This window comes from Dunckerocampus dactyliophorus, chromosome 11, assembly GCF_027744805.1.
Source record: "Dunckerocampus dactyliophorus isolate RoL2022-P2 chromosome 11, RoL_Ddac_1.1, whole genome shotgun sequence".
In the NCBI taxonomy this organism is placed as follows: domain Eukaryota; kingdom Metazoa; phylum Chordata; class Actinopteri; order Syngnathiformes; family Syngnathidae; genus Dunckerocampus; species Dunckerocampus dactyliophorus.
The window spans coordinates 1,778,549-1,805,974 of NC_072829.1; the positions used below are offsets into that span (position 1 = coordinate 1,778,549).

At 43.9% G+C, this 27,426-nt stretch overlaps 1 protein-coding gene across 5 annotated transcripts in view; it reads left to right on the top strand.

Moving 5' to 3' along the window:
- macrod1 (mono-ADP ribosylhydrolase 1) overlaps positions 1-27,426 on the top strand; it is a 178,248-nt gene that overhangs the window by 142,310 nt on the left and 8,512 nt on the right. For all 5 annotated transcript variants that reach the window (XM_054791180.1, XM_054791177.1, XM_054791178.1 and 2 more), the window contains 3 exons: positions 21,122-21,243; positions 23,416-23,446; positions 25,224-25,297. In XM_054791180.1, coding sequence (XP_054647155.1) covers positions 21,122-21,243; positions 23,416-23,446; positions 25,224-25,297 — 227 coding nt within the window. The remainder of the gene's footprint in view (positions 1-21,121; positions 21,244-23,415; positions 23,447-25,223; positions 25,298-27,426) is intronic.

Sequence of the window (27,426 nt, forward strand, 5' to 3'; positions counted from 1 at the left end):
TAAATGCGTAGTGCAGGCGTGTGGAGGTTTGTCACAAGCAAAACAACAATCTTGTGATTGTGTGATCATTCCTGCTACGATGCATCGCCACATCTTTGTCAGTGAAGACAGCCAGCGAGAGACTGAACTTGTAGGGACACATTAAGCATGTGAGTAACAAATACATTCAATAATTCAATACCAAAATACATAATTTAATAGCCTGATGAAACAGCGATGTGTCCAATTAATTTTTTGGAGCAAAAAAAAGTAATAATTCAGAGAAGTATTACATAAAGACTCAGCACAAACTACACTTTTCCTTATTTTCTTTTTATTACCGAATCTAAAACTTTATTACCTTTGCTATGACACTTGATGATGTGTTCCCTAGCTAATACAGTACATGTTAAACACAGGAAGTCGTGTTGCGCGGATCAATACTGAAACGCTGATACTTCCCATACCAGCTCTTCATGCTCGAAAATCAATTCTCACATCAAAATATTGATACTTTTCAGGTAATGTTTGTCGGAAATGTTTGTCTGTTCAAACGATGAGCGATCGTAAAGTTTTAATTCTTATCGCAGTTCAGTTGCATAAACGAACCTCAAGGGGGAGTCACCTTCCGACGTACGTGCTCCTACGCGCTGGCTACGTGGGGAAAGTGGCAAGAGACACGCACATTGCCCGCACGGATTTCCAAACCCGCAGACAGCACGCAAAGCCCATAGGAAGAAAATTGGCATGCTAATTATTTTCTGTGTGCACACAGGAAAACCTTGCACGCAGCCATGTCACAAGCGCAAGGCAGAGGATTGGGTACATTGCCCGGCCACGGTAGCGCCTCCTCCCGCAGAGGACGAGTCCTCCAGCTGAACACTCTAGTTCTCTCGACCTCCGTGGACGCACACCGGCTGGTCGCATAGCATATCCGACATTAATGCGCCTTACCCGGCCAAAGGGGGCGGCTCTTCTTCTTCTTCTTCTGCACGCTGTGTTTCTCCTGGTCACGATAGCCGTAGGTTCCATATTCCAGTGCGCCCATCTTGCAATGGAAGTGAGTGGGCCCACCTATCACGCACTAGTCGCACGCCGCACTCACAATCCAAAAGCGGCCCTGATGCCCTGCTTCCTCTACGTGCCACGAGCCCGGGATGACACTCCCGCCTTGCTCAATTTTAATTGAAGAGCCCTTTGCTGTATGACATCAAAAAAGCAAAAGAAACATTAATCAGTGAAATACTTGACAAAGGCTAAAGGGGACAAACAGTCTCCCCTGTCACACAAGTGTAAAAAGAAGTTAGCCACTGTGAAACACAAATAACTGCATCGCGAGGCGCCTTGCTTATGCAACTGCAAGCGTATGACTTGAGACCTGTGTAAGGGATGCCAGCCGGTGTGGCTGCGCAAGTGTACGTTGGTCAAGTCTCACTCCCCCGGGATGAGCTGTGCTGACCACTGGGTTGCAGTCTTTGGGCTTTTGGCCCAACGGTCAGCACTCTCGACTCCCATTCCGAAGCCCTTTCGAGTCCAGCGCGGGGCACACTTGACTCGACCTGTCTTGTCCTGACTTGGACTTGACTTGAAATGAAAGTCTTGAGACTTGCAAAACACTGACTTGCTTACAAAGTGGCAGCCTGGCATGCATACTACAGGGTCGGGTGTTTTGCAGGTGCACGTAAACATTAGCGTAATATTGTTGTCATGTCCAACCAGCCATCCATCCTCTATGCCACCTGTCCTCGCTAAGGTCACGGGGGTATACTGGAGCGGACTCAGGGCAAAGGGTGGGGTAGACCCTGGACTGGTTGCCAGCCAATCGTAGGCCACATATACTGTAGACAAACTAACACTCACATTGATACCGATGGACAATGTAGAGTCTCCAGTTAACCTGACATGAGACAGCCCACGCATGGGCTACCGGGGTTGAGCCGTACGTCACAAAAGCCTTTGATCATGGTATCGACAGTCTCGCTGCCAGATGTGAGATTTCAAGTAATCTTGCCAAATGGTCCCTCGGACCTGATGTCATCAGTCCCCACAGATGGAGCCCCTCCGTCACTTAAACCGGCAGCATCTCTGCAGCGTAACCTAGCAACAGCATGCCGAGTGCACGGCCCACCGACGCTGCTGTTTAGCAGGAGTCACATGCAATTTAGACGTGTTGACAAATGACGGCTGGAAAAACTCTGAGCAGGCTTGGCTAAAGTTCATTAACATTTAAGCCAAACTTAGCGGCAATAAATCAACAACCTGTCAGCTTTGGGGCGCGTCAGCCAAGCGCTTGCTTAGGTGTGTTTCTTGTTGCCTGGCAAGGGAGCGTGCACCCGTAGTGTTGTCCTGACGAGCCCCCGCCCCAGAGCTCACTTGTGTACCAATACGGAGAACCTGTTCCCCAGCTGGCCCTCGCTCCCCTGCTACTCCCTGACACAGAACATCACCACACGCAGGGGGGACCGGGGGAAGGTGCCAGAGGGCGGGCCGAAAGCGACGGAGAAGGGGGAGGCTTGTTAGCGGCATCCGAGGCTCGGATGTGTAGATTTTTTCATGCATTCCTGACATTTCGGCCTGCTTCGAGTTATGAATAACTGAATAGGAAACATTTATGTTGCAAAGCATTCATAGATTCCTCCCTGTGCTCTGGAAAATGAAGGAATGAAGGGCTTTATTGGAAGGATGGCATTTGAATAGAAAAAAAACGATACAATCTTATCAATCAGAAGCAGGTGTGCTGGTATTAATCAGAAATTAACAAATTTAGTTAAAAACAGTTTGCTGTTTTGTAGTAGACTATGGTGTATTATTAGTCAGAACATATGTAAATACAAGGGATACGTAGTATTCTGGTCACTAGGGGGCAGTAATGACACAAAACATGAGACTTTAATTACATGACATTACCTTAACACTGCATGAAGCCATGAAGTCAGACATGGCATGTCCCACATGATAAGAGTGGAAACAATTTCTCCTCCCATCTCGTGCGGAAGTGGTAAGTTTTTGCCTTCTTAAGTTTAGAAGAAATAAATTCAAGGCTAACTGGTTAGCTCACTAGCTCAATAACAAACGTATCACAAAGTCTCATCAATGTTTTGTGTCCTTACTGCCCCCTAGTGAACACAATACTACATACTGTTTGTATTTCAATATGTTTTGACTAATGATAAATGAACATTTACGGTTACTTCTCCCTTAACAAACAGTGGTGAATTCAAGAAATAAGTCCTGGCAAAACAGGAAGGTGGCGTCCGTGTGGTGTCTCGCTGCCACGTTCACGTCAAGAATCACGTCTTCACTGAAGGTAAACGATAATGGTAAAACTATAAAAACTATAAAACCTGTTTTGTATTAACGGATTAACTGGATTTACATTACTTCTTGTGGGAAAAATTGATTTGGTTAGCACCCGTTTCGGTTAGAGGCGGACCCATGATGTTAACCAAGGTTCCACTGTTGGGTCAGTACTGTAACTGCAATGTCCAGAAGTGTGAATGGCTGTTTGTGTTTATGTGCCCTGTGATGGAGTGGTGACCAGTCTAGGATGTACCTTGCCACTCACCCTCTCTGACAAGTGCTATAGAAAATGGATGTTACGTCGTTCTAATTGAGATTTCGCCGAGTACAAATGACTCTTACAAAGCGGTCCAGCAGCAGTGGCATTTTATTTCGTCTTGGGTCACAGTCTGTTGGTTTTTCTAGGTGGTACTTGGAGCGCACCGTTGTAAGTGATCTTGCACACATGTCATGTGTGGTTTGTTGCATTCTTTTGAGTTTGTTTCCTCCTTCTGCTCAGCTGTCACTCGATTCTTTGTTGTTCAACACGGTTGTAAAAACAAGAAAAACGCGGGTGCCGTCATTCGTCCTCTTCCTTACTTACCTCTTCTGGAAATTTGGCTCACCAAATCCATGTGCCTGTCACATCGAGCCAAGGAAAGCCATACTGAATATTGCCACAACACAGTGACAGAAACCTACAATCGTAACAATTAGATGCATGAAAACTGGTGTGACAGGAAAAGTGCGAGTGTCAGGTGTTAAACATCAAACTCCTGCAGCAAAGCCCAGCGTCTGCTACTACCTCCCAAAGGTTGAATATTCTCTGCATGACCGTCGCCCTCCATTCCATATCTGTGCTGTTTAAACATAACACACAAGGCTGGAAAAATGCCGGTACAGGCTATGTGCTGGGTGCTTTACGTTCAAATTCGTCCGACAGCATTTTTGAATCACACGGACAAGAAAATATACTGCTCAAAAAAATGAGAGGAACACTTAGAAAACACATCAGATCTAAACTGGGGGGAAATGATCTTCCATATCTTTCCTGATACCTGATGATATTTTCCCTTTCATTTTTGGGGTGTCTTTGATTTCCCCCCTCTATAGGGTGATCATTTTCATTTCTATCAAATGATGTGGCATCATTTTGTTACTAATACATCACCCACTTATTATCAGGAAACATATTCAACATCATTTTTCCCCCAGTTTAGATCTGATGTGTTCCTCTCATTTTATTGTGTTTGCAGTCAGTCCCGTTTAAGTCGAGTCTGTTTATGTCCACAACCCGTCAAGTCCTGGTCCACTGTACGTCTGAAAAGCATGAAGACTAGTTTGTGCACTGTTTGCGTTCTGGTTGCACATACTCACTTGGCACGCTATTTGTAACCGGAAATGGTGCGCATTGGCAAGAAATGACCACGCCTCCTCACAACTTATTTGCAGCTGAAATAGATGAAACAGGTGAAATATTTGAACCAATTCCCTTTAAAGACAGGCAGGGTAAGTTGTAAAATGTAAACTTTGTTCATGTTGACTTACGTCTTATTGTTAACAGTAAAAATCAAAATGTCACTTTGACAAAAGGTTAAGGTTCAGCTTTGACAGAAAATGCAAATTGTCGCTGGGGAACTGCTAGCGTGGATATGGAACTCAAGTGACATTTGCGTCTTCCAGCCCTGGTGGCAAAGTATGCATAGATTTGCATGCTATTTTGTGCTTGGACGGTCAGGACAACGTTGTTGTGGAAGCAGTGGCTTATTTATGCTGTAATGGGAGTAATGAAACGTTGATATACATTTAAATGTTATTTTGTAATTCATTTAGAAGTTGTTCATTTTTATTTTATTCAGAATTGGTTAGTTTGTAATTCATTTGAATTTTTTTTGTTAATTTATATCTGTTTTTTTAAATGGATTCAATGTTTTTAATGGAAATGAGAAAAGGTATAAGTATAAAGTATAGAGTGGTATAATCGAGACAATTAACAAAAGTGATGAAGATGAAGCCTGAATTATTAATAGACTGTAGTGGTAACAGACGCATCAACTTGAAGGAATTGACTGTGAAGCAAAGAATTGTTAACGGCCGAATTCTGATGTCTCGTTATGGAAGATTCAGGATGGTGTGCAAAAGGGTTTGCCCCCTTGCTGATTTCTTTTTTCTTTTTTTTTCTTTTTTTATGTTTGTCACCCTTAAACGTTTCAGATCATCCAACAAATGTAAATATTAGTCAATGACAACACAATTCCACACTTTATGCAGTTTTTAAATGAAATTTTTTATTAAGAGAGGAAAAAAATCCAAACCTACATGTCCCTGTGTGAAAAAGTGATGGCCCCCTAAACCTAATAACTGGTTGGGCCCCCCTTAGCAGCAACAACTGCAATCAAGCGTTTGTGATAACTTGCAATGAGTCTCTTACAGCGCTGGGGAGGAATTTTGCAGAATTGTTGTCATTCAGCCACATTGGAGGCTTTTCCAGCATGAAGCACCTTTTTAAGGTCATGCCACAGCATCTCAATAAGATTCAGGTCAGGACTTGGACTAGACCACTCCAAAGTCTTCAGCCATCCAGAGGTGGACTTGCTGGTGTGTTTTGGATCATTGTCCTGCTGCAGAACCCAAGTTGCTTTCAGCTTGAGGTCACCAACATTCTCCTTCAGCACAATTCATGCTTCCATTTATCACAGCAAGTCTTCCAGGTCCTGAAGACCATCACACTACCACCACTACATTTTACTGTTGGTATGATGTTCTTTTTCTGAAATGCAGCAGATGTAATGGGACACACACCTTCCAAAAAGTTCAACTTTTGTCTCATCAGACCACAGAGTATTTTCCCAAAGGACTTGGGGATCATCAAGATGTTTTCTGGCAAAATTGAGACGAGCCGTAATGTTGTTTTTGTTCAGCGGTGGTTTTGGTCTTGGAACTCTGCCATGCAGGCCGTTTTTGCCCAGTGTCTTTCTTATGGTGGAGTCATGAACACTGACCTTAACTGAGGCAAGTGAGGCCTGCAGTTCTTTGGATGTTGTTGTGGGGTCTTTTGTGACCTCTCGGATCAGTCGTACCTGCGCTCTTGAGGTCATTTTGGTTGGTTGGCCACTCCTGGGAAGGTTCACCACTGTTCCATGTTGTGGATAATGGCGCTCACTGTGGTTGGCTGGAGTCCCAAAGGTTTAGAAATGGCTTTATAATCTGTTCCACACTGACAGATCTCAATCCATCTCTGTTGTGTTTTAACGGGAGTGTGGGGGGGGGGGCACTTTTTTCACACAGGGCCATGTAGGTAATAAAATGTTTAATTTAAAAAGTGCATTTTGTGTTGAGTTGTGTTGTCATTGACTAATATTTACATTTGTTTGCAGCATAAAACCCTGATCAGAGCATTGCTACTATACAGTATATTGTGCATGATGGACACTTACTGTAGGGGTGTCCAAACATTTTCCAGCAAGGGCTGCAAAGGATGCTGGGGTCCACTTTGATATTTTAGATATATTGATGCATTTGTAAAACGATTCTTTTAGCTTTATATTTTCCCATTTTTGTCTGTTCTACAATGCGCTGCAGGCCAATAAAAACTGTACAGAAAAAGGTACTAAAATGTGATTGTGGGGTACCCTCACAGCCGTTGAGACGTTGAGAATGAAGGTGATTTGGGTTCCCATGTGCTGGCAGACGTGTGTGTGTGTGTGTGTGTGTGCGTGTGTGTGTTCAAGCCTATCCCCTCTTCCAGGTGGGCGTCACACTGGCATAAGATTTAAAGAAAGCTTGACTGGATGTCACCCATCTTTTGTGCTTTTTTTTTAAAACCGTCTTTGGCTCCCCTTTGCTCCGTCTCCTCCCCTGTGGCCTCCACACATTCCTACCTGGGAGGCCACGCGTCGGTGCTCCTGCTTTTCACATTCAACGCCCGTCCATCCTTTTCCTCTCCCCCCCATTCCCCCCTTTCAGTCTCGGCCATCTCACTACACAGCTCCATCTGGCCCTCGCCTTTCTTCATCTGCCTTTAAATCAGGAGGTAGGAAAAAGGCGAGCTGGCCCCTTTGTATGCGCCGCCTCAGTTTGAGCTCAGTGGAGCGGACAGTGCTCTTAAATCCTAAAAAAAAATCAAGAAAAAGGAGTCTCAGGTCTTGTTTGGGCCCTTCAGCCCCATCTATCTCTTTTCACCTTTCTGGAAATACGACAGAGGGCGGAAAACGGATGGACGGGACGCTAACATAAACAGACACAATGTTCTTTAGCCCCTCTCAGTGCTGCTTTCCAGCTTGTTGCAAGAGCAAAGAAGCAATAAAGTGTTTGTTACATGACATTATGTCTTACGGAAAACTGATAAAAGGTGATGGCTTGGACGGTAATATACTCTACTGTGGCGTATTTCTAGAAGGTGCTGTGTGTTGTGTCCCGATCATCTTAATGATGACTATCCAACATGAAAAACAAACCAAAAATATATATAAATGCTAACATTTATTTGCAGCGCTTGATGTGTCATACGCACACACACACACGTACACACACACACGCACACACACACACACATCAGTGGTCTGCTGCAATGATCTTATTTTATGTAAAGTATATTTTATATTTTGCCCAAGGGTGAAAAGGCCTGAAGAGCAACAGTAACCCAAGTGAGGCAAGAGTGTGCCGACGTAATGAAACTGGGGAGGATTTAAAAAAATCCCAGCAGGATGCAAAATATGGGAAAGATGGTTAAAACGCATTGTGTTGCATAACTGGTATTAATGGGTATAATATCGCCAAACATGTTATTACTAATGCCTTGCAAGGTTCATCACAAGCCGTTCTGCGTGGAAATTGTTGTGCAGCTATGTTGCTATGGCGGGGTTATTTCTTTTTCCAGTTCGGTGGGTTTATTTTGTTGTCTGTTTCCTGTTTGAACTGAGTGCAATATCTTTACTGTGCTTCGAGGGAGCTGGGGAGCACACCTGCTTCTGATTTGTAATTTGGCTTCCACTCCTTTCCAGTTTATTGATTTTCCTGGGACTATGGTTCCCTGTGTGTTGTGTTGGATTCATTCATCTGTTTTCCTGTTTTCTGGTCTCAGTCTCATTTTCGTCCGTGTTCCTGTTTTCCACCTCCCATGGTGAGTTTCATGTGTGCCTTAGCTGTACCTCCTAGCCTTCTTCGTTATTGTGTTTCGTGCCAGTCCGTGTGAGCTTGCGTTTTGATGTTTACAGACTTTATTGAGCCAACCTGCCGCCATGTCCTTGCGTCCTGGGGTAGCGCGACACCAAATCATAGCGAAACATGACAATCAATATTCCGCGGTTTTCCAGGAATTCCACATTTTCTAATTCCAAAAATGGAAATGAATGGAATTTTTCCACACTTCTCAGCTGATTGAAACATTCCAAAAATTCCCACTTTTCCCATAATTCCACATTTTCAATTTCCATTTCTACAAAAAAGACAAAATTCTGTAGTTGTTGCAGTTCGTTTTGATCGACGAGTGAAAAAAACTCAAAAGAAACTGTTTTGCTTTACCAGGTTGTTGTCTCGTAATTAATGAATTATTTAATGAATGAAATCATCACATTCCTCGTCCTCAACATCATCATTAGCCTCATCAGCGACTTTGCTGAAGGTTGTTAACACCTCCGTATTGCTCTGCTGACACAAAGGCAGGAAGAAGCCATGAAAAATCCACAACGGTGTCAAATGAGGGAAAAAAATAGCATCAGTATCAGCATCTCAGCATAACAGTCTTAGGGCCCAGAGGTCTGTCAAGGCTTTTGTCGGCGCCAACCAAACACAACCGTCAATGACAGGATGGTGATGATGTCGATGATTCTGATGCCGTGGAAGCGAGAAAAACAAGAGAGGAAGGTGAGTGTGAGGAGCAGAGAGCGCGAGCAAAGGTAGGAAAGTGAGTGTGATGCTGAGAAGGAAAGAGGGTGTTTAGCTTGTTGATGTCGCCAGGCAGAAACACCGAGTTGACAGAGAGAGCTTGTCAGTGTGACAGGCGAAGCGGTGAGATAGGGGTCTTGAAGAGAGAGGGATGGGGGTGCTGGGTGGGTAAGGTTTTAATTAGCGGTAATTGGCCACTGAGGGAGCAAAAAGTGGGGGGGAGTTAGTGAGGACAACAAGGAAGTTTTTGACAGAGTGATACATCTCTCTCCCTCTCTCGCTCTCTTTGTAGCTCTTTATCTTTGCGGGCCCCTCCAGCTCCAGCTGTGTTCTCACCCACATGGAAAATGTCACTCTCCATCCGCAAATGAAACATTCAAACATTCAACGTACGCGGCGACTGCAAAACATCCACAAGGCTTCCATCAGCTAGTTTATATTTAATACAGAGCAGCGGCTCAAAACGTGTCTCAAAATCTTCTAATTATTATTATGTTGTTTTTTTTGTAGCAATTTAGCATTTTTTTCTTGACTGGCATGACATATGCTATTTTCTTATTGGCTTTTGGGGCAGTTATGACTTCTGCCTAGCAACAAGTGGCCACACAAACATGTGACATGAAAAATGTCAACATAACAGTTTTCAACATAACCTAAAACATTGCTTGCACATGTACGTGTGACACAGGGTTCCTCCGGCTTTGACGTTTTTCCAGACCGGGTAAAGAGACGTGTGTGATTCGAGCCGCAACAATTCAAACCATCTGTCTTCTCCATCCAGAATGTTGAGAGTTGAATCTCTCACATGCAATGCTGTCCTGCGTGGTTTAGCTCCAAGAAGTAGACAAGGCACAGCCACCTTGGGTTCAGGTGGGTCCATGACCATCATTACATCTGAATGGGATGCTCACGAGGGTGATACCATCCGAACAACCGTCGTTGGCGGGCAGAGGCCCCACTCCATTGCATCCTAACCGCCGTCATTTGACACGACAAAAGAGCTCAACTATTCCTGTCTGGACATGTCTCCTTCTTTAGAGGACAAATACACTGGTCTTGCACCGTGTTCTCAGACTTGAGCTGTCCTATCTAGTCTGACTAGTGTTTGTCCCACCTAGTCTTTGAGCATGAGGCGAAACATCTTCTAAGACATCCTGAACAGTCCAGTTGCCATCCATTCAATGCAAGGACCCGAGAAGGACCCGGATGAACGAGAGCATTCACAGGGACATTTCTACAACCACGCTCATTCATCTAATTGACTCCTGGTGTCTTTAGCAGATTGTCTTTCTTGAAGTTCAAATGTCTTACAAACGTTTAGTTTATTGGTGGTGTTTGTGTAACGTAAGGTTTTTTTATGGATATGGAGTAAACTTATCATATTTGTGGTGCAGGAAAAATGCTCGCAGCCCAGAGAATGACTTGAAGCATCTGGTGCTGCAAATGACAGCGAAAGCACCCGATGTGACATTTAATGCGCACAATGAATCCCGAACATGAAGTTGTGGCTGCGTTGTAAACAGACAAACTAGGAGCGCCACGGCATGTTTTCCTAATTAGCCTAAGGTGACAATTTTCACCTCACAGGGGTGTTGAAGGGAAGACGAGGGAAGCGAAGACCTGCAGGAATCAAGGAGATGTGCATGTAATTAAGGAACAATCAAATGTTTTCACAACACAATCACACCGCCGCCTTTGGTCTGTTTGACATCAGATCTTAATCACCTCCTCGTGTGGAAGTACCTTGAAAGCAGGGCTCGTCCACAGGCGGCCCACGGGCCACATGTGGCACGTAAATGACATCACACCCGCGAGGTCACTGCCAAACTTGGCAGCACGTTCTGAAAAACAGCAGCTATGCCGAGTTCAAGACTTTGGAGCCACTAACATTTTGAAACAGATTCCTAAAAACAAGAGTGCGCTTCTGTCCTGTAGAGGATCTTTGACTCACGCGTTTGCTGTGGGTTCTGTCATATAGAGAAGGGCTGCCCGTTGCGTCGACCGCGATTGAAGGTAGTGTGGTCATCATAAACCTCACTTTGTAGATGTCACATGACATCAGTCAGCTGACACTAAGCCCCCCTCCTGATTCGCTGTTGCACCTCCATGGTGACGTTCATCTTTATTATTACGAATACGGATGAAACTAAGTCAGCGGTAACATGCGTTGCGTCTTGAACTCCACTATAGAAACGTGTGTTTTCTACACTTTTGTTTGTGATACCATCATTTCATGACGAACTGGAAAATGTGCCCGTTGCTGAAAGCTTTTTAATATGTCGCCTTGTCTTTCACATAATCATCTTCAATTCTCCGATGTCTGTCATGTTTGCTAACAAATGCTAACTGTGACTGACATACTACTTGGCTTATGTGCACAACTATTCAGGAATTATGTATAATTATCTTTATTGCCGTATTGAATTGAATTGTGAACCATTGAATGATAGCAACCATTTTGATGAGCTGTAAACTGTGAAACTGTGAGTGTGAAATACTAATCATTCCAAGCTTGGCTGCGAGAGGTAGGACATCGAGTTGAGACTTAACGTGCCGTCCGTCCGACGCACCGCTGCAGATATCTGCTGGAGAAGAGCGCGCCAGAAAGGGACAGCGTACCACTTGTAATTGAGGGGTGATGCTGGGTCCTGCAATCAAACCAGTTGAGGATGACTGATATAGAGGATCTTTGACTCTTGTTGTTCAGTAGATCATCAAAAACAGCGGAGCGCTCTTGTCATATAGAGAATCTCTGGCTGGTGTTTAAGTGGTAGATGATTAAAAGTGACCAAGTGTGGATTGTTTGGATGTTTACATCTGCATTAACAGGTTTGCCCTTCACATTGAACAAGCAAAAACTGACACACGCTCACACGCACACGCACACGCACACACGCACACCCCCACACGCACACACACACGCACACACACACACAGTCAGCCCTCCCCTGCCTCTTTCCCTCTCTCTCCGTCACCTGAGCGAGACACATCTGTCAGGAGTGGGCCTTATTTACCGCCTCTCTTTTGCTCCTGTTTACATTATCGATCGCCAGGGTTGCTTTAGTTCTGCCATACATCAACGACACCCCCCCCACCCCCCCCCACCCCACCACCCCCGTCTGCCTCATCTAAAACCTGGGGTGGGCATCTGGAGACAGGACGAAGGAAAGCAAGCGGACCGTGTGTGAATAGGAGTGTGAGGAAGAGAGAGGAGCATAATGGAGGGGCGAGGGAAGGGTGAGAGAAAGGGTGGAGGAGAGGCGTGATGGGGGGCAAGAAGGGAGATGGAATGACGGGATGAGATAAGTGCCAAGTATGGGGGGGAGGATGGATGGAGGGAAGGCGATGACAAAGGACGCAGCGAGTGACACGGAGAGACGTGCAGACGTAGGAAGGAAGGAAGGAAGGATGGATGAGAGGAGGTGGGACGGGTGGAAGGATGAGGCGACGCAAAATAAAGATGATGATGATTGGTTTAGTGGCGAAATGTTTACACAGCCATTATTAGAGTATGATTCATGTTTAGCGCACTGTGTGTGTGTGTGTGTGTGTGTGTGTGTGTGTGTGTGTGCGTGCGTGCGTGTGTGTGTGTGTGCGTGCGTGTGTGTGTGCGTGTGTGAGTGTTGTGTTATCTTTCTTTGTGCAGCACAACTCCTGGCATCCCACCATTACTGTGTGGACATTTTCTCAGTGAGTGGACATTTTGACTGGTCCACAACAGCAAGATGCCAGAATGAGGCACACAACCATTGGCATCCTATTTTTATTGTGGCGACTTTTTATGGCTCAGAAATGCGACAAAAGTCGAGAGGCGCAAAAAACTTACTTACGATGTGACTGTCTTGAGGTTTTGTGTTGCCAAATTCCGATGTGAGTTGGGTCGAGTAGTGTTCTGTCGCAGAATAGCTCAAACGTTACTAAACCTTAACAGTACCTACATTACAGTCGTCCCTCCGTTATCGTGGTGAATTGGTTCCAGACCCGACCGCAATAAGCGAAGTAGGATTCAATACTAATAAATGGAATATTTCCGAGGTTAGAGCATAAAAAACCTGTTTATGACTTTCTTAATTTCAGGTTTAACATTTTTAGAGCCCTGCAGACATGAAATAACACCCCTTTAGTCACTATAGGGTTTTCTCCGGGTACTCCGGCTTCCTCCCACATTCCAAAAACATGCATGTTAGCTTCATTGGAGACTCTAAATTGTCCATAGGTATGAATGTGAGTGTGAATGCTTGTTTGTCTATATGTGCCCTGCCATTGGCTGGCCACCAGTCCAGGGCGTACCCCGCCTCTCGCCTGAAGTCAACTGGAATAGGCTCCAGCATGCCCCTGCAACCCTAATTAGGATAAGCGGCATAGAAAATGGATGGATAGTCACTTTTACGCTCCTATTAGTCGTTGTTTACACCACATCGCCTCGGCTACGGGATCCCTGCAGGGACATAACAGACGGCTGCCGCTATAGCCAGCTAGCGAGCTAACTAGTTAGCCTCTCCAGTGTATTATTCTAAACTTAAAGTGCTTCAAACGGAGTGGGGAAGAAGGACAAACAAGCCAAAAACTTACCACTTCCATACGGCGTGAGAGGAGAACGGTTGTTTCATTCGGTCTCAGCCATGGCATGTCGGCTGGGCTCCGCTGGCTCAGCAGCCAGTCTCCATGCCAATGCGTCGCATGCGTGCGGGTTTGTGTCTATCTTTGTGTGATACAATTCTTGATGCCTCACCTTTGTTGTGGGGACATTTTCATTTTCACTTGTGAGGACCTTTTTGGCTGGTTAAAACCTAAAAATATGCTAGAACAGGGGTGTCCAAACTTTTTCCAGCCGGGGCCACATACTGAAAAATGAAAGGATGCAAGGGCCATTTTATATTTGGGAGAAGTTATGCAAATTTCAAGAAAAAAACCTGCATCGCAACTTTGTGACACAGATGAAAAAGCCTAACTCGTGTCAACTTCAGTCTTTACTGCTGCTTTCTTTATTTAAAAATATTTCAACTTCCATCCATCCATCCATCCATCCATCCATCCATCCATCCATCCATCCATCCATCCATCCATCCATCCATCCATCCACCCATCCATCCATCCATCCATCCATCCACCCATCCATCCATCCATCCATCCATCCATCCATCCATCCATCCATCCATCCATCCACCTACCCATCCATCCATCCATCCATCCATCCATCCATCCACCTACCCATCCATCCATCCATCCATCCATCCATCCATCCATCATCTTCCGCTTATCCGAGGACGGGTTGCGGGGGCAGCAGCCTAATCAGGGAAGCCCAGACTTCCCTCTCCCCGGACACGTTGTCCAGCTCCTCCCTGCGGATCCGAGTGTCTTCCAGATGACCGAGCTTCTCACCTTATCTCTAAGGGAGAGCCCGGCCAGCCTGCATTTCGGCCGCTTGTACCCGCCATCTTGTCCTTTCGGTCTCGACCCAAAGGTCATGACCATAGGTCATGGGACCATATTTCAGTTCATCTTTGTAAATTTTCTCTCATAATATTGTGACTTCAGTCCCATAAAATGTTAACTTTATTCTCGTAACAATTTTTGCAGCCTAATTTTCCAAAAATGACACTTTATTAGTTGTTTTGTTTGTTTTTCACAAGATTACAACTCACACATCTAGATCTTTTTCTTTAAAATTTCAACTTTATTTCAACATTATTTTTCCTCATACTATCACAACGTTATTCTTGTAAAATTATGACTTTTTCTTGCTAGATTACACTGTTTTTCTCTTTGCATTTTGACTTTATTCTTGTAAAATGACTGCTGATTTTTCCATTTTTTCTGTTGTTTTTTTGTTTTGGTTTTCTTGTTAAATTAGATTTTCAGACTGGCTGCACTTTGGACACCCTGTGGTAGAACAAGCTCCTATCACCCTGTAAGACAGCGTGTGTGTGTGTGTGTGTGTGGGGGGGGGGGTTTGTGTGTGTGCGTGTGTGTTTGTGTCTCTCTATCCTTGTGTGACGCCATTCCTGATATCTCATCTTTGTTGTTGGACAATTCGTCTTTGCGAGGACACTTCAGCTGGTCCAAACCTAAAAATATGCCACAACAGGGGTGTCCAACCGTTTTCCAGCGAGGGCCGCATGCTGACAAAGGAAAGGGTGCAACTTTGCCACTTTGATATTTTGTAGAAGTGACAGTATATTTGAAGAAGAAAACATATTTGTGATTTACTGTCGGTGAAAAAGCCTGTTATCAGTGTCAACTTCACTCTTTGCTCTTTTTGCCCATTTTTGCTAGTTTTTTTTTACATTTTAAATATTTCATCTTTCTTTTGAAATCGTTCTTCTTCACCTTTCCACTGGGCCGCCTCCCACAGAGAGCAGCGCCACACATTTATGATGCGTATAAACACACTGAGACTCGTCCTACTCGCCACTTACGTCTTCCTGAAAGAGTCTATTTTTCTTTATTGTTATTTCCTGCGCGATGGCGGTGATTAAACTGGTGTATTTGCTTGTGTTAACTCCCGATACTCAAGGAGTCGTCCGTGCTTTCAATTCTAAATGCGGGCGAGCACCTGATGAATCACAGTAATGATTCATCTTGTCGGGATGCTTTCGCTTTTAAAGCGGCGCGGTCAGTGCAGAAACAAAAACAAAAGCAAGACTGATGCTGTTGGAGCTTAAATCAATACAATTAAAGTCTGTTTTGATTCATGCTGGCCGTAGCCGCAGCGTGTGCCTTAATTTCGCAGCGAGTGCAGCAAAAGTTAGTCTGTCCACCTAAAAGCTTGCTTCTTCAGTTTGCACATTTGCACAATGCAAAAGTATTTTTAGCACACGTCCATCGGGTCGTCCGACATTTCGATGATGACTCCCGCCAGGATTTGGCATTTGCATTTGTTTTGTCTGTCACTTTCCACTGGTACAGTAATTTCCCTGGCAAATGAGCTAACTCATCTTTTTATTTGCCCGAAAAGAATGACGGAGCACCATTTATAGCGTTACTGCTAATAAACCACGTTACAGTAATATTTTAAATCCAAATCACCCTCCTTCTTATTAAAACATAATTGTTTCGGTGAGCGTCACATCCCAGCACATAAAATTTAATACTGTATTAATTTTTCAGTCGCTTCATTAGTGGGTCAGAGGCTAAACGCTAATTAAATCTTAAGCCAAAACACATCACGCTTGATGTAGAATTCCAATTTATGGCTGTTGGAATTTCCAAAGTTCAGTGGTTGTTTGTGCGTCCTAACAGTTTAGAAGCAGAATCACACCTTAGAAACACATTCAGCTTCTTCTTTTATTTTTCTTTTATTCTTTTTCTATACAATAAGCAGGCACGTCTTTCACATCTCAACAAATACTCACAAATAAAGTCATAACGTTGTAAATGAAAATGTTTATGCTGACATGTCCTCTTTATGACAGCAGAGTTTTGTAGGACGTCCTGGAATAATGCTAGCCAGAGATTCTCTATAGCGGCGGTTGCGTACCCCTTGAGACGTGTGGCTGGAAGTCATGTACCCCCCCACTCCTGCACACTTAAAAAGCCTAAACCACACAATGAAACATCTTTGATATATTATTTCATGTGACATTATATTCAAAAATTGGGTCTTATTTTTCAACTGCACTCAGCTCCGCCCCCATGACTGCAGCCAGCCTATAGCGACCATCTCCCGCCCACTTTCCTTTCACAAAGCCAAACCAAGCATGTGTGCCGTGTGGGACTTCCTGTTGTTTGGGAGAGTGATGTAAGTTTTACACCCTGCAAAACACGCTGAATGGAATGCTTTTGATCTAATTAGATCAAAGGCATTCAACATTCCAGGAAAATGGGTATGTTGGGGAAAAGTGGGAATTGTTGTGCTGTGGATAATAGCACGAACGTCCTGACTTAGTTGAATGAGTTGATGTTGGAATGAGGTGAATCGGTTGACAAATGTAGAAGTAGTAGCATTCCGTACGAGTTCATTCGTTTTCTGCAAAAGTGGGAATTTGGGGAAAAATTTTGATTTTTTTTTGTGAAAAATAGGTAGCCTTAATGTCTGGATTGTGCTGAATGATTTGATGTTGGAATTGTTAGAATTGGTTGAAAAATGTTGAAGTAGTTAAGAGTCATTAAGGTCAAAGGAAATTACAGGAATTAAGATCAAAGGAAAAGTGGGAATGTCCGGAAAAGTTGGAACTTTTGGAATGTGAATTTGAGGTCCTGTATGTGTGGAATGTTTTCATGGTGGAATGGCTTGGATGGGTTGACAAATCCAAATAAGAGGCAAACAACAGGAAGTGAGGCATAAAAGGGAAACGAAACCAAAGCGTTGTCACGCGGGCTAACTGACGGATCGATTTTTCTATTCTGGATTATGAGAGAAGAAACGCATCCTTAATGAAGGAACCTTGACACAACACATTTGACTTGCGATGCGATAAGTGAGGGCCAGCTAGTCGTGTTAAAAATGGGAAAGGGAAATGGAGCAAAGAGCGGCCGGGGGGGGGTACATTGTGACAGCATTAGCATGTAAAATGGGCGTCCACGTCTTTGAATGAAACACTGCGTCTTCACGCCGTCCTGCTAAGTGATTTCTCAGGGACTACACGCTTCCTCACGGAGTGGTTTGATGTGGTCCTTTCATTCCACATCTGTGGACTCCACTGCACTCTTTCATGTTCAGTGAGTCCACACTGAGTTGGATCACGGCACCTGCCAGTTTGTGTTGGTCAGCCTGTGGACAAACATATCATGTTGCAGAAGCATTAGGACTTCTACAGCCGTGTAATGTCTTTCATGGAAGTGTGACGGCAAAGAACTGTTTAGTTATTTTGAACACGAACAAACTAACGAGTCGGCAAAAACCTTACGCTTGCGCTTTGCTCTGCTAATGTAAAACATCATAGAGTAATAATAATAATAATCATACATTTATATGGGTTCACAGTCGACCAGTCCAGGGTGTACCCCGCCTCTCGCCCAAAGTCAGCTGGGATGGTCTCCAGCATCCCCCCACGACCCTCGTGAGGACGAGCGGCATAGAGGATGGGTGGATGGGTGCTTTCACAGTTAGATGCGGCGCTCGGAGGCTAACCGGAGCTGTGATGTGGCCCACGGTGAAGACGAGCTTTACGTTCAACCTAAAAGCGCGGAGATCGTGTTTGCAAACAAAGCACCCAGCCTAGATTGTGCTTATTTCACTGACTACGACGTCCAAAAACAAAGGGGGGCAGTAAATGGTGGCAGCCGAGAGGGCAAAAACAAGGCTTTGTGCTCAGTGTCTGTTTTTAAGATAAGATCTAAGATCAGCATTTGTACTGTGTGGAGTGTGTTTGTTGGCTGCCCCTCCCCCACCTCCCCCCCCACCCCGGGTCCTCCAGGGGCTGGATTAGAGTCAGTGCTGTGCAGCTTGTTAACTGTGCTGGTGTGTGTGCATGGGGGCCAGTGTGCTGTGTAAATGTCCATCTTAATTAACTGGAGATAAATCTGACCCACGAGTGTGTGTGTGTGTGTGTGTGTGTGTGTGTGTGTGTGTGTGTGTGTGTGTGTGGAGGGGGATAGCGGCGTATTCATTTAGTCTGGGGGGCAACAACAAAAAGGTGATTAATTATCACAGTTTAACACCAAATGTTTTACGATGCCTCTTGTTTTCCCCGCGTGTGTTCATTAGCAGGCTAGCTACAGTTCTTCACACATTTTGACAACCGTTGAGGAAGACAAGACGCTGACAAAATGACGATGATGCCACTCTTACTGGCCTTCAGGGAGGTTGTCTGTTTGTGTGACGCGGCGACGCAGTGTTCGCCTCCGAAAGCGTCTTTCAGACAGGAAAGACGAAGTTGTTGCAGCGTCATCGTGGAAAAAGTGCTTCAATGTTCCTACTTGCTGATTTGTCTCTTGTTCACCACGCTTGCAAAGCCAGTCTCACTGCTCTGTGCGTTCCATGCAACGCACCTTGTATGCACTTTATTTAATCAGTTCCATTGAAATGAATCACGTCCATTTGATTTGTCCTGCAGGAAAAACAAACTGTTGATTTGACCAGAAATGGAACTCAACCGCTCAGCCGCACCGGTTACCCTTTTAAACTGCATCCTACTGAATGAATCCTTTTGTGTGTTGTTTTTTTTAAGTAGGTGCGTTATATTACTAGGTACAAACATGAATTTGTTTTTTTTAAACATTAAAACACATAATTACACGTCCAAAGAAGAATTTGCTCAGGCATTTTATGAAGGAAATGAGGAGAAACACGATAAATGCATGCATGCATACAAATAAATGAATAAATTCAAATTAATACAAGAAATGCACAAAGTAAGACCACAATATTTCCAAAGAGTTTATACCAAAGCGTAAGATGACTGAAATGTTGTTAATTGTAGTTGAAAATAATACAAATAATAATCATGCATATGAATCCTTGTTGTTTGACATCATCCTACTTGATTGATTGCAGTGCGTTACATTTTAAACCAAATAGTTTTTATTTTCTAGTCATGTCGTTGCATTACATTTACAACATCCTACAGTATAAATAATTATTATATTTTTCTTTACATCGCATCACATTTTAGACACGCTCCTACGTAATGAATCCTTTTTCATGTTGTTTTTAACGAGTGTGTGACATTACTAGCTACAAAGTACAACGGATTTGGGTTTAAAATCTTTTGTAAACATTCAGACACATAATGACATGCCCAAAGTGCATTTTAGAGGAATTTGCTAAGGCATTTTATGAAAGAAATGAGGAGAAACATGATAACTGCATGCATACAAATAATGCACACATTTAAATTCAATAGAAACAATAAAAATAAGACCACAAAATCCGATATTTCCAAAGAATATACAGCATACCAACGAGGAAGATGACTCAAATATTGCTGATGTTAGTTGAAAATAATAAATCAAAAGCAGCTGCCACTCTCTGACATATAGAATCACGTGTTTTACACCATCCTACTTGATTGAGGGTTTTTCATGAATTGCAGTGCATTACATTTCAAAGTAAATCATTTATTTTCTAATGATGCAGTTGCGTTACATTTGGGACACCCTACCAATTTTTCTACATTGCATTTTAAATAGAACCCTACTAAATGAATGGCGTTGCTGTTTATTACGTGTTGAACAACTAAATTATCGTGTTGTTTCACTCATTTCAGTGCATCACATTTCATCTAATTCTACCAAATTGAGCTTTAGTTTGTTTTCATTAGTTGCAGTGCAGTACGTTAAAAAAAGTCTTATTTTGTATTTTCTAATTATGGCGTTGCATTCGAACATCCTATGAAATACATTTTAACAATATTTGTACCTTTTTTTAACGTCACATTATATTTTCAACAGAATCCTGCTAAATGAATAGTTTTTTTTCAACAGCTTACAGTTTATTACATGCTGAACAACTTCCTGCTCAATCACAGCTCCGTCTTCTTTGATACGCAGCGTATTACGTGTTAACCATCCTGCTAAGTGTTTGTTTGGCTGCCCTGATTGCAGTGCGTACATTTGATCTCATCCAGCCAAATTGAGCTCGAGGGTTTTTTCCACCAATTGGAAGCAAAATCCTCCAAACTCGTGTGTTTATTGTAATGTATTTTTTATCAGCTAATTATGCCGTAGGGTGGCTGGGCTCTCTGTTAGAGATGAGGTGAGAAGCACTGTTTTTTGGCTTTTTTTTTTTTTAGATATTGATCATTTAGTGTGAGGGTTTTTTCAACAATAAAAATGGCCGTTTAACAACTGTAAGGTGTATTTTTCACAGCAAATGCGCTTTACAGTTGAGCAATGTGGTGTAAACAGAATAATAGGTGACCATAGGGGTGTTATTGCATGGCTACAGGGCTCTAATGATGTAAAAGCTGTATTTAGAAAGGCTTAAAGTGGTTTTCTATGAAAATATTCCATTTATTAACCTGCACATTTGCATGCGCAGCACACATGCAGCATCGTTACAGAAATGTCATGTGGTCGTCCTCTCTGTGCGTAGATGTGATCCACACGGTGGGGCCCATAGCTCAGGGCGGCGTTGGAGAGGCGGAGAAGAGCGCGCTGAGGTCGTGCTACAGCAACAGCCTGCGGAAGGCGACGGAGAACAGCGCTCGCTCTGTGGTAAGATGGAGGGAACGTTGCACGGGGGGGTGGAGGGTCATGTGAGAGAAACCATGTACTGGAGATGAGCTTGGAAAAGATGTCCGGGTGGATTCATCACGTTGCGCTCAAACTGAGAGATGCTGCTGAGAGGGGGTTGGGGGGGGGGGGGGGGGGGGGGGGGGGCTCTTTGAGTTGTGTGACGGTTTTATGAAACACTCGAGGCGGGGGGGCTCGGCGAAAGAGGTGTCACAGGCGAGGAAAAACAGCGACATGAAAATGAGGATGACAACAGAGCGGAGAAAACAGAGTCTCGACTCACAAAGCAAAACAAAGCTGACGAGTCGCAAATGCCTCCGAAATGGTGTGAAAATGGAATGAAAATGGTGTGAAAATGGAATGAAAATGGTGTGAAAATGGGTGCAACCAGCAGAGGCGCCGCTGAGTCAGTCGCGACCAGTTTTTAGTATCTCAAGGAGAACAACATGATGTCAGCGTACCCCACTGAAGAGCATTCTTATGCTCAGCACGTTGAAACAGGAGTTGAGAACATTCAAAGGAAGAATGTAGTTCAATATATAGTTCAAGCAGCATATCATGCACTGTCTTGCATCAGGGAGCTTATTTACGTGACAGTGATATCAACACACGCTGATTTAGTGTGTGATGTCACGTACAAGAAACAGCCACGGTGTTCTTAACCGTCCGCATTCCAGCAGCATAGCATGCACAGTCTTGTGCAAGGAAGCTCAGAAGTCAAAGTATGCTGATTGAGCAGCATGACGTAAATCCGGCCCGAGTGTTCTTCGCCATCCGTAGTTCGAGCGGCATGTCATGCACTGCCTTGTTTGACGAAGTTTGTTTTCGTGGCGGTGACGCCAAAGTACGCAGCTTTAGCATGCAGCATGTTCTTGACTGTCCTAGTTGGCGCAGCATATCATGTACTGTCTGCATCAAGAAGCTTATTTGCATGACAGTGGAAATCAAAGTAGGCTGATTTAATGTGTCATATCACATAAAGGCAGCTGGGGTGTTCTTGACCATCTGCAGTTGGAGTAGCATATCATGCACTGTCGTGAACAAAGGAGAAGCTAATTTACGTAATTTGTCATCAACTTTTGAGGCGTGTAGCAGACAACAGCCAGCATGACTTCCATTTTCTCCTTCAGTAGTTCAATCTTAGTCAAATGAAGACCGGCAGCGAGCAGCATGTCATGCATTGTCTTGTCTAAAGAGGTTTATTTCCGTGACAGTGGTATCAACGTAGTCTGGTTTAGTGTGTGATATTTCATAAAGCAGAGTGTTTTCGACGTGTACAGTTCAAGCAGCATATCATGCATCATCAACTTTCCAAACGTGGAGGAAGTGATTCCCTTGTAGTTCCACCACATGACACCGACTTAGCAGTTGGGTTTGTCCTGCGATCCAGTGTCTTTTCGAGCGTCTTATATGGTGCGTTTATTAATAATGCTAATAAATGTAATACAAATAATAAATATCAGTGATAGCGGTATCATGTTTTGTAGTTTTTTATGGCAGTACTTTGCAAGTACAAGTTTGAGGACTCCTCCTTTGCATGAGCCAACAATGAGTGCACGTCTACGCTGACTAACCTGCACGTCTCCGGTGGATCTGCACAGACGCGGGGGACGCACAGGAAGCAGTGAAGCTAGCTAATTGAAGGAGGCCTGGCCAATCAGGCCGCGACAGCTGCGTCAGGCCCGCACGCGCTGGTGAGCCCTCGCGCGAAACAAACGCTTTTTGACAGCTGCCGTTTACGTCCGCACGCGGCTGACCGGGAGGACGTATGGACGCGGTACGTTTAGCGCAGAGGTAAATGTGTGTAAAGGAGGAGGCTCCCTTCTAATGAGACCATCCATCTTTCTTTGACGTTAACGTTGGATTGTAAGCTGAATGATGATAGTCCCTGCAGGAGAGAGGCACTAATTTCATATTTATGAAAATAACATAACAAAATTACATTTTTGTTCTCGTGCAGGCAAACTGCTCCCTCTCGGCCTATTGTCTTCTTCATCCTATTTGTCATTTTCAACAAAAGTGTTTTTTTGTTTTTTTGAAATAAAATTCCACCAGCAACCTCAGGGTGATGCCAGATAATTGACTGTGTGTGTGTGTGTGTGTTTGTGTGTATGTGTGTGTGTGTTTTGACTCTTTGTCTTCTTTGTTGTGCAGGCCTTCCCTTGCATCTCCACCGGAATCTACGGTCAGCCTTCTTTCATCATTTCCTGCTCGGATGCGGAACAACAGCAACAACCATAATAACAATAGCGCGCCCGCCTGTGCGCTCTATGCGCTTTCTTTCTAATGCAAGCTTGTTTCCCCGAGTGCACGTTATCTCGTCCAATGCCAGAGGTGCTTCCCAGATTAAGGCCTTGGATTAGAGGCATCAGATTATGGCAGATTAGTGTGCCGATGGTGTCAGATTGACTGTAATCCCCTCCATCACTCTCGCAGAGAGAGTGTTAAGAACAGTGCCGAGACACCCTCGGGGGGTGGGGGTGGGGGGTTTGGCAGGTAGTCCGTGTCCTCGCACTTTGCTAGAACACAAAGACGGAAAATGAAACTCGTCGACGGTGACCGTTATATTTAGCAGCGATGCTTCTTAATAACGGACCACGTTGTGTACATTTGCAATAATAAAATGAGATCCAATACAGGAGCTGCATGAAAATACTCAGAGAGGTATTCCTCCAACAATCCTGGGGGGAAATATGCCGGACAACTTGCCCAAATATACCAAAGTCATCTCAGTATCAGCAGCGTTTACACCGTTGTAAAGCGCAACCGCAGTAATGACAGCAATAATTCAGTATGACGTCAAAAGAAAATAAAAATCACCTGTTAAACGAGAAAAATCCCCCTGGGCATTTCCTGTGGCTGTTTTAAGATAGCTAAAATGCTAACAGGTGGTATGCTAACATGCGGCAAGATAGCAACTCGAGTAAAACCCATAATGTTTATATGTCATGTTACGTCATCAGGTACGTTTTTGTTATGCAAGCTAAATGCTAAATGTAGAATGTAAACAGTTGCTTTGCTAACATTCTGCAAGATAACAACCTGAGTAAAAGCCCCATGGAAAATCCATAAGGATTATACATCATGTCCTGTCAACAGGTGCTTTTTGGTAAAGCCAGCTAAAATGTAGAACACTAACAATTAGTATGCTAACATTTGGCAAGATAGCAACTTGAGTAAAAGCCCCATGGAAAATATATAAAGATTATACATCATGTCCTGTCAACAGGTGCTATTTTGGTAAAACCAGCTAAAATGTAGAACGCTAACAATTAGTATGCTAACATTCGGCAAGATAGCAACTTGAGTAAAAGCCCCATGGAAAATACATAAAGATTATACATCATGTCCTGTCATCAAGTACTATTTTGTGAAAGCTTGCTAAAATGTAGAACGCTAACAGTTGCTTTGCTAACATTCGGCAAGATAGCAACTTGAGTAAAAGCGGCATGCAAGTCCCGTAATGATTGTCATTTCGTCAGGTAGTATTTCATAAAGGCTAGCTGGAATGCTAATGCTACAAGGCCCAAGTGTGACAGTGTAGTATATGCATGCTGACAGGGCAAATTCTTTGCATGTGACAGAAAAGAACGAGTAGCATGTGATCTGGTTTATTTGGGGCTCTGTAGTGGGCTCGGTTTGACACACATGGCATCCCTCACTGGGTAATTCATGCGTGGGTGCATTCCTCCTGTGTTTGCCGTTTGGATTCCCGTTCACGGCATTTGCATTTGAGCTTAGCAGTTTGCCAGGTACATTGTGACATTGGTGTTGTTTGCAACGTTGAATTGTGTCAGCGAGAAGAAGAAGAAGAAGAAGCACACAAGCACACGTAACAAGCAGCCTAACGCGGAGCTCAGACCGTCCCAAAGGCTGTGCTGATGACAAGCTAACCCCAGCAACACATCAGCGTTTTTTTGTCTGCATATTTGTCAGTGTCGTGTGTGTTGTTGTGCGTTTAGGTTACCCGCCCGAGAAGGCTGTGCACGAGGCCTTGGCGACCGTGAGGGAATATCTGGATGAGCACCACGACAAGGTGCGTGTAAGAGCGTGATTTGCAATTTTCCCCACCATTTCCTCCGGGTATTTCACTGGCTGTTGTTTGTGTGCTGTGGAGAAAGATGTATTGGTCAAACTTAGGCAGTGACTGACACACCCACTCACCCTGGGGGGCCGGCTCTGCTCTTTAATAGGCTCCTTGCAGGATGGGAACACGTCCAATACAAACACATGCACTTTCTACTCACAGCAGAGAAAAGACCAAATGATGTGCAACTGATCCAATCGGTCGTTAAACGGGACGTCTCGACTCCTCCCACTCCTCTTAACGCCTCCCGGAGAGGCTGTTGACAAGGTTATTGTTAGCGCCCCCCGCGGCCCCCTGTCCCTAGAGACGTTCTCTGGCAATACCGGAGCCCAAACAGGTCACCATCGAGCGCCAGCGAAGCCTCACAAGTTGAACGTAAACGTTTTCCCGAGTGAGTTGATGGCATGCAAGTGCAAAAAGAAGTCACGCAACGGAAGCGGGAATGTTTTGAGAGCAAAAAAAAATGCCTGCAGAGGTGCACAGAACCCCAAAACCTGAGACCTCAGCACAGGTTGGGCTTCGTGACTAAATAAGAACCTGCTGTATGTGCAGATGTGGACACAAAGGCTGCATTTTTTCATGCACTCCAAATCATTATTAAAGTTGGATAAAGTTCAATCATTGGCAGTTGAAATGACACAGTATTTCCTTATCGCCGTTAATTGGTTCCTTTGAATTTCCGCAAAGTAGGATTCCTTATTTAGAGATGGAATGTTTTCATAATCATGGCATAGAAAACCTGTTTCGGACCTTCTAAAGACCTTTTTTTAATATTATTACAGCCCTCTAGACATGAAATAACACCTCTGCATTGCTCTTGTCCAACATGGTGGATAGAATCAGAGAAAATAAGCCATTTAAGACAGTTTACATAGTCGCTGTTCCACAGGAAGTCACGGTGGGGGTTCAGCTGTAGCTTGTTGTGGGCTGTGGCTGCAACAGTAACCCATGTTGTTATTATCATCATCATTATTATTATTATTCTGCCCTGCGATTGGCTGGCGGCCATCATTATTATTATTGTTCTGATTATGTTCTTATTATTGTTGTTATTATGTTATTATTATTGTGCCTGTTGTGAGAGCATTTAAAGCCGCAATCAATCCTGTTGTTCCTGTGATCAAGTCTGGTGCTTGTCTCACCCAACAATTACTGACACCTAGTGACCAATGTAGAATACTACATTCACTATTTGAATGCTTCTTCTTCATTTAGCTACTTTTATGCTTGACGATGCTTAATTTGGACAAAAATACTTCCAATTAGCTGAAATGAGCTTATTTTTTTGCCTAATAATTGGCCGTAGTCAACCATGAAAAGTGATGGTTTATGAATGAATTAAAGGCCATAGAGTGAGGGAGCGATGTTTGAACCGTGATGTAGCGAGGGACGACGATAGCAATAACATGATCATGAATGAATTTGTCAAATACTTGATGAAATTGTTCATTAATTACATGAATTGTGAAATCTCATGTCAAATAATTGCAGCTGTTCCAAATCATGGATTTCATGAGCAAGCCGATCATTGCTTGTCCGTCGTGGATCTTTCTGAAATAAAAGGCCATGAAAGAAATATATCTGTCATTAAATAATAATGATCAGAATGGATTACACAGTTGAAAATCCAAATGTCATTTGAATCTCATTAAATAATTAAAAGGTTGGGAAATATTTCAGCTGACTGAAATAATGAATAATTAATAATAAATAATTGTTCATTATTTTGTTATATTTAATTTCACACTCCAAGTCATTGAAAATGTAAAACATCTCACTAATTCACATCAATCAGCTTTCTACAGCGTTAATCATGGCCGATAATTCAACTTATCACGTGGCTCCCCCCCCCCCGTGTTGCATCCCCCAGTGCTAGCGTCGGATACAAATTGGCCCGAGCACGGCTCCAGCATGGCCTTCTTGGGCTTGTTGTTGTGAGAGTTTGAACTTTGGCCCGGCAGGTGATGTTATTGAAAGCGCGCTACGGGCTGGTCATCGCACGCCTGCTGCTGCTGCTGAGACTTGAACTCCCACACCAGGCAAAAAAAAAGCAACGCAGAAAGCAGCCTGGCTATAAA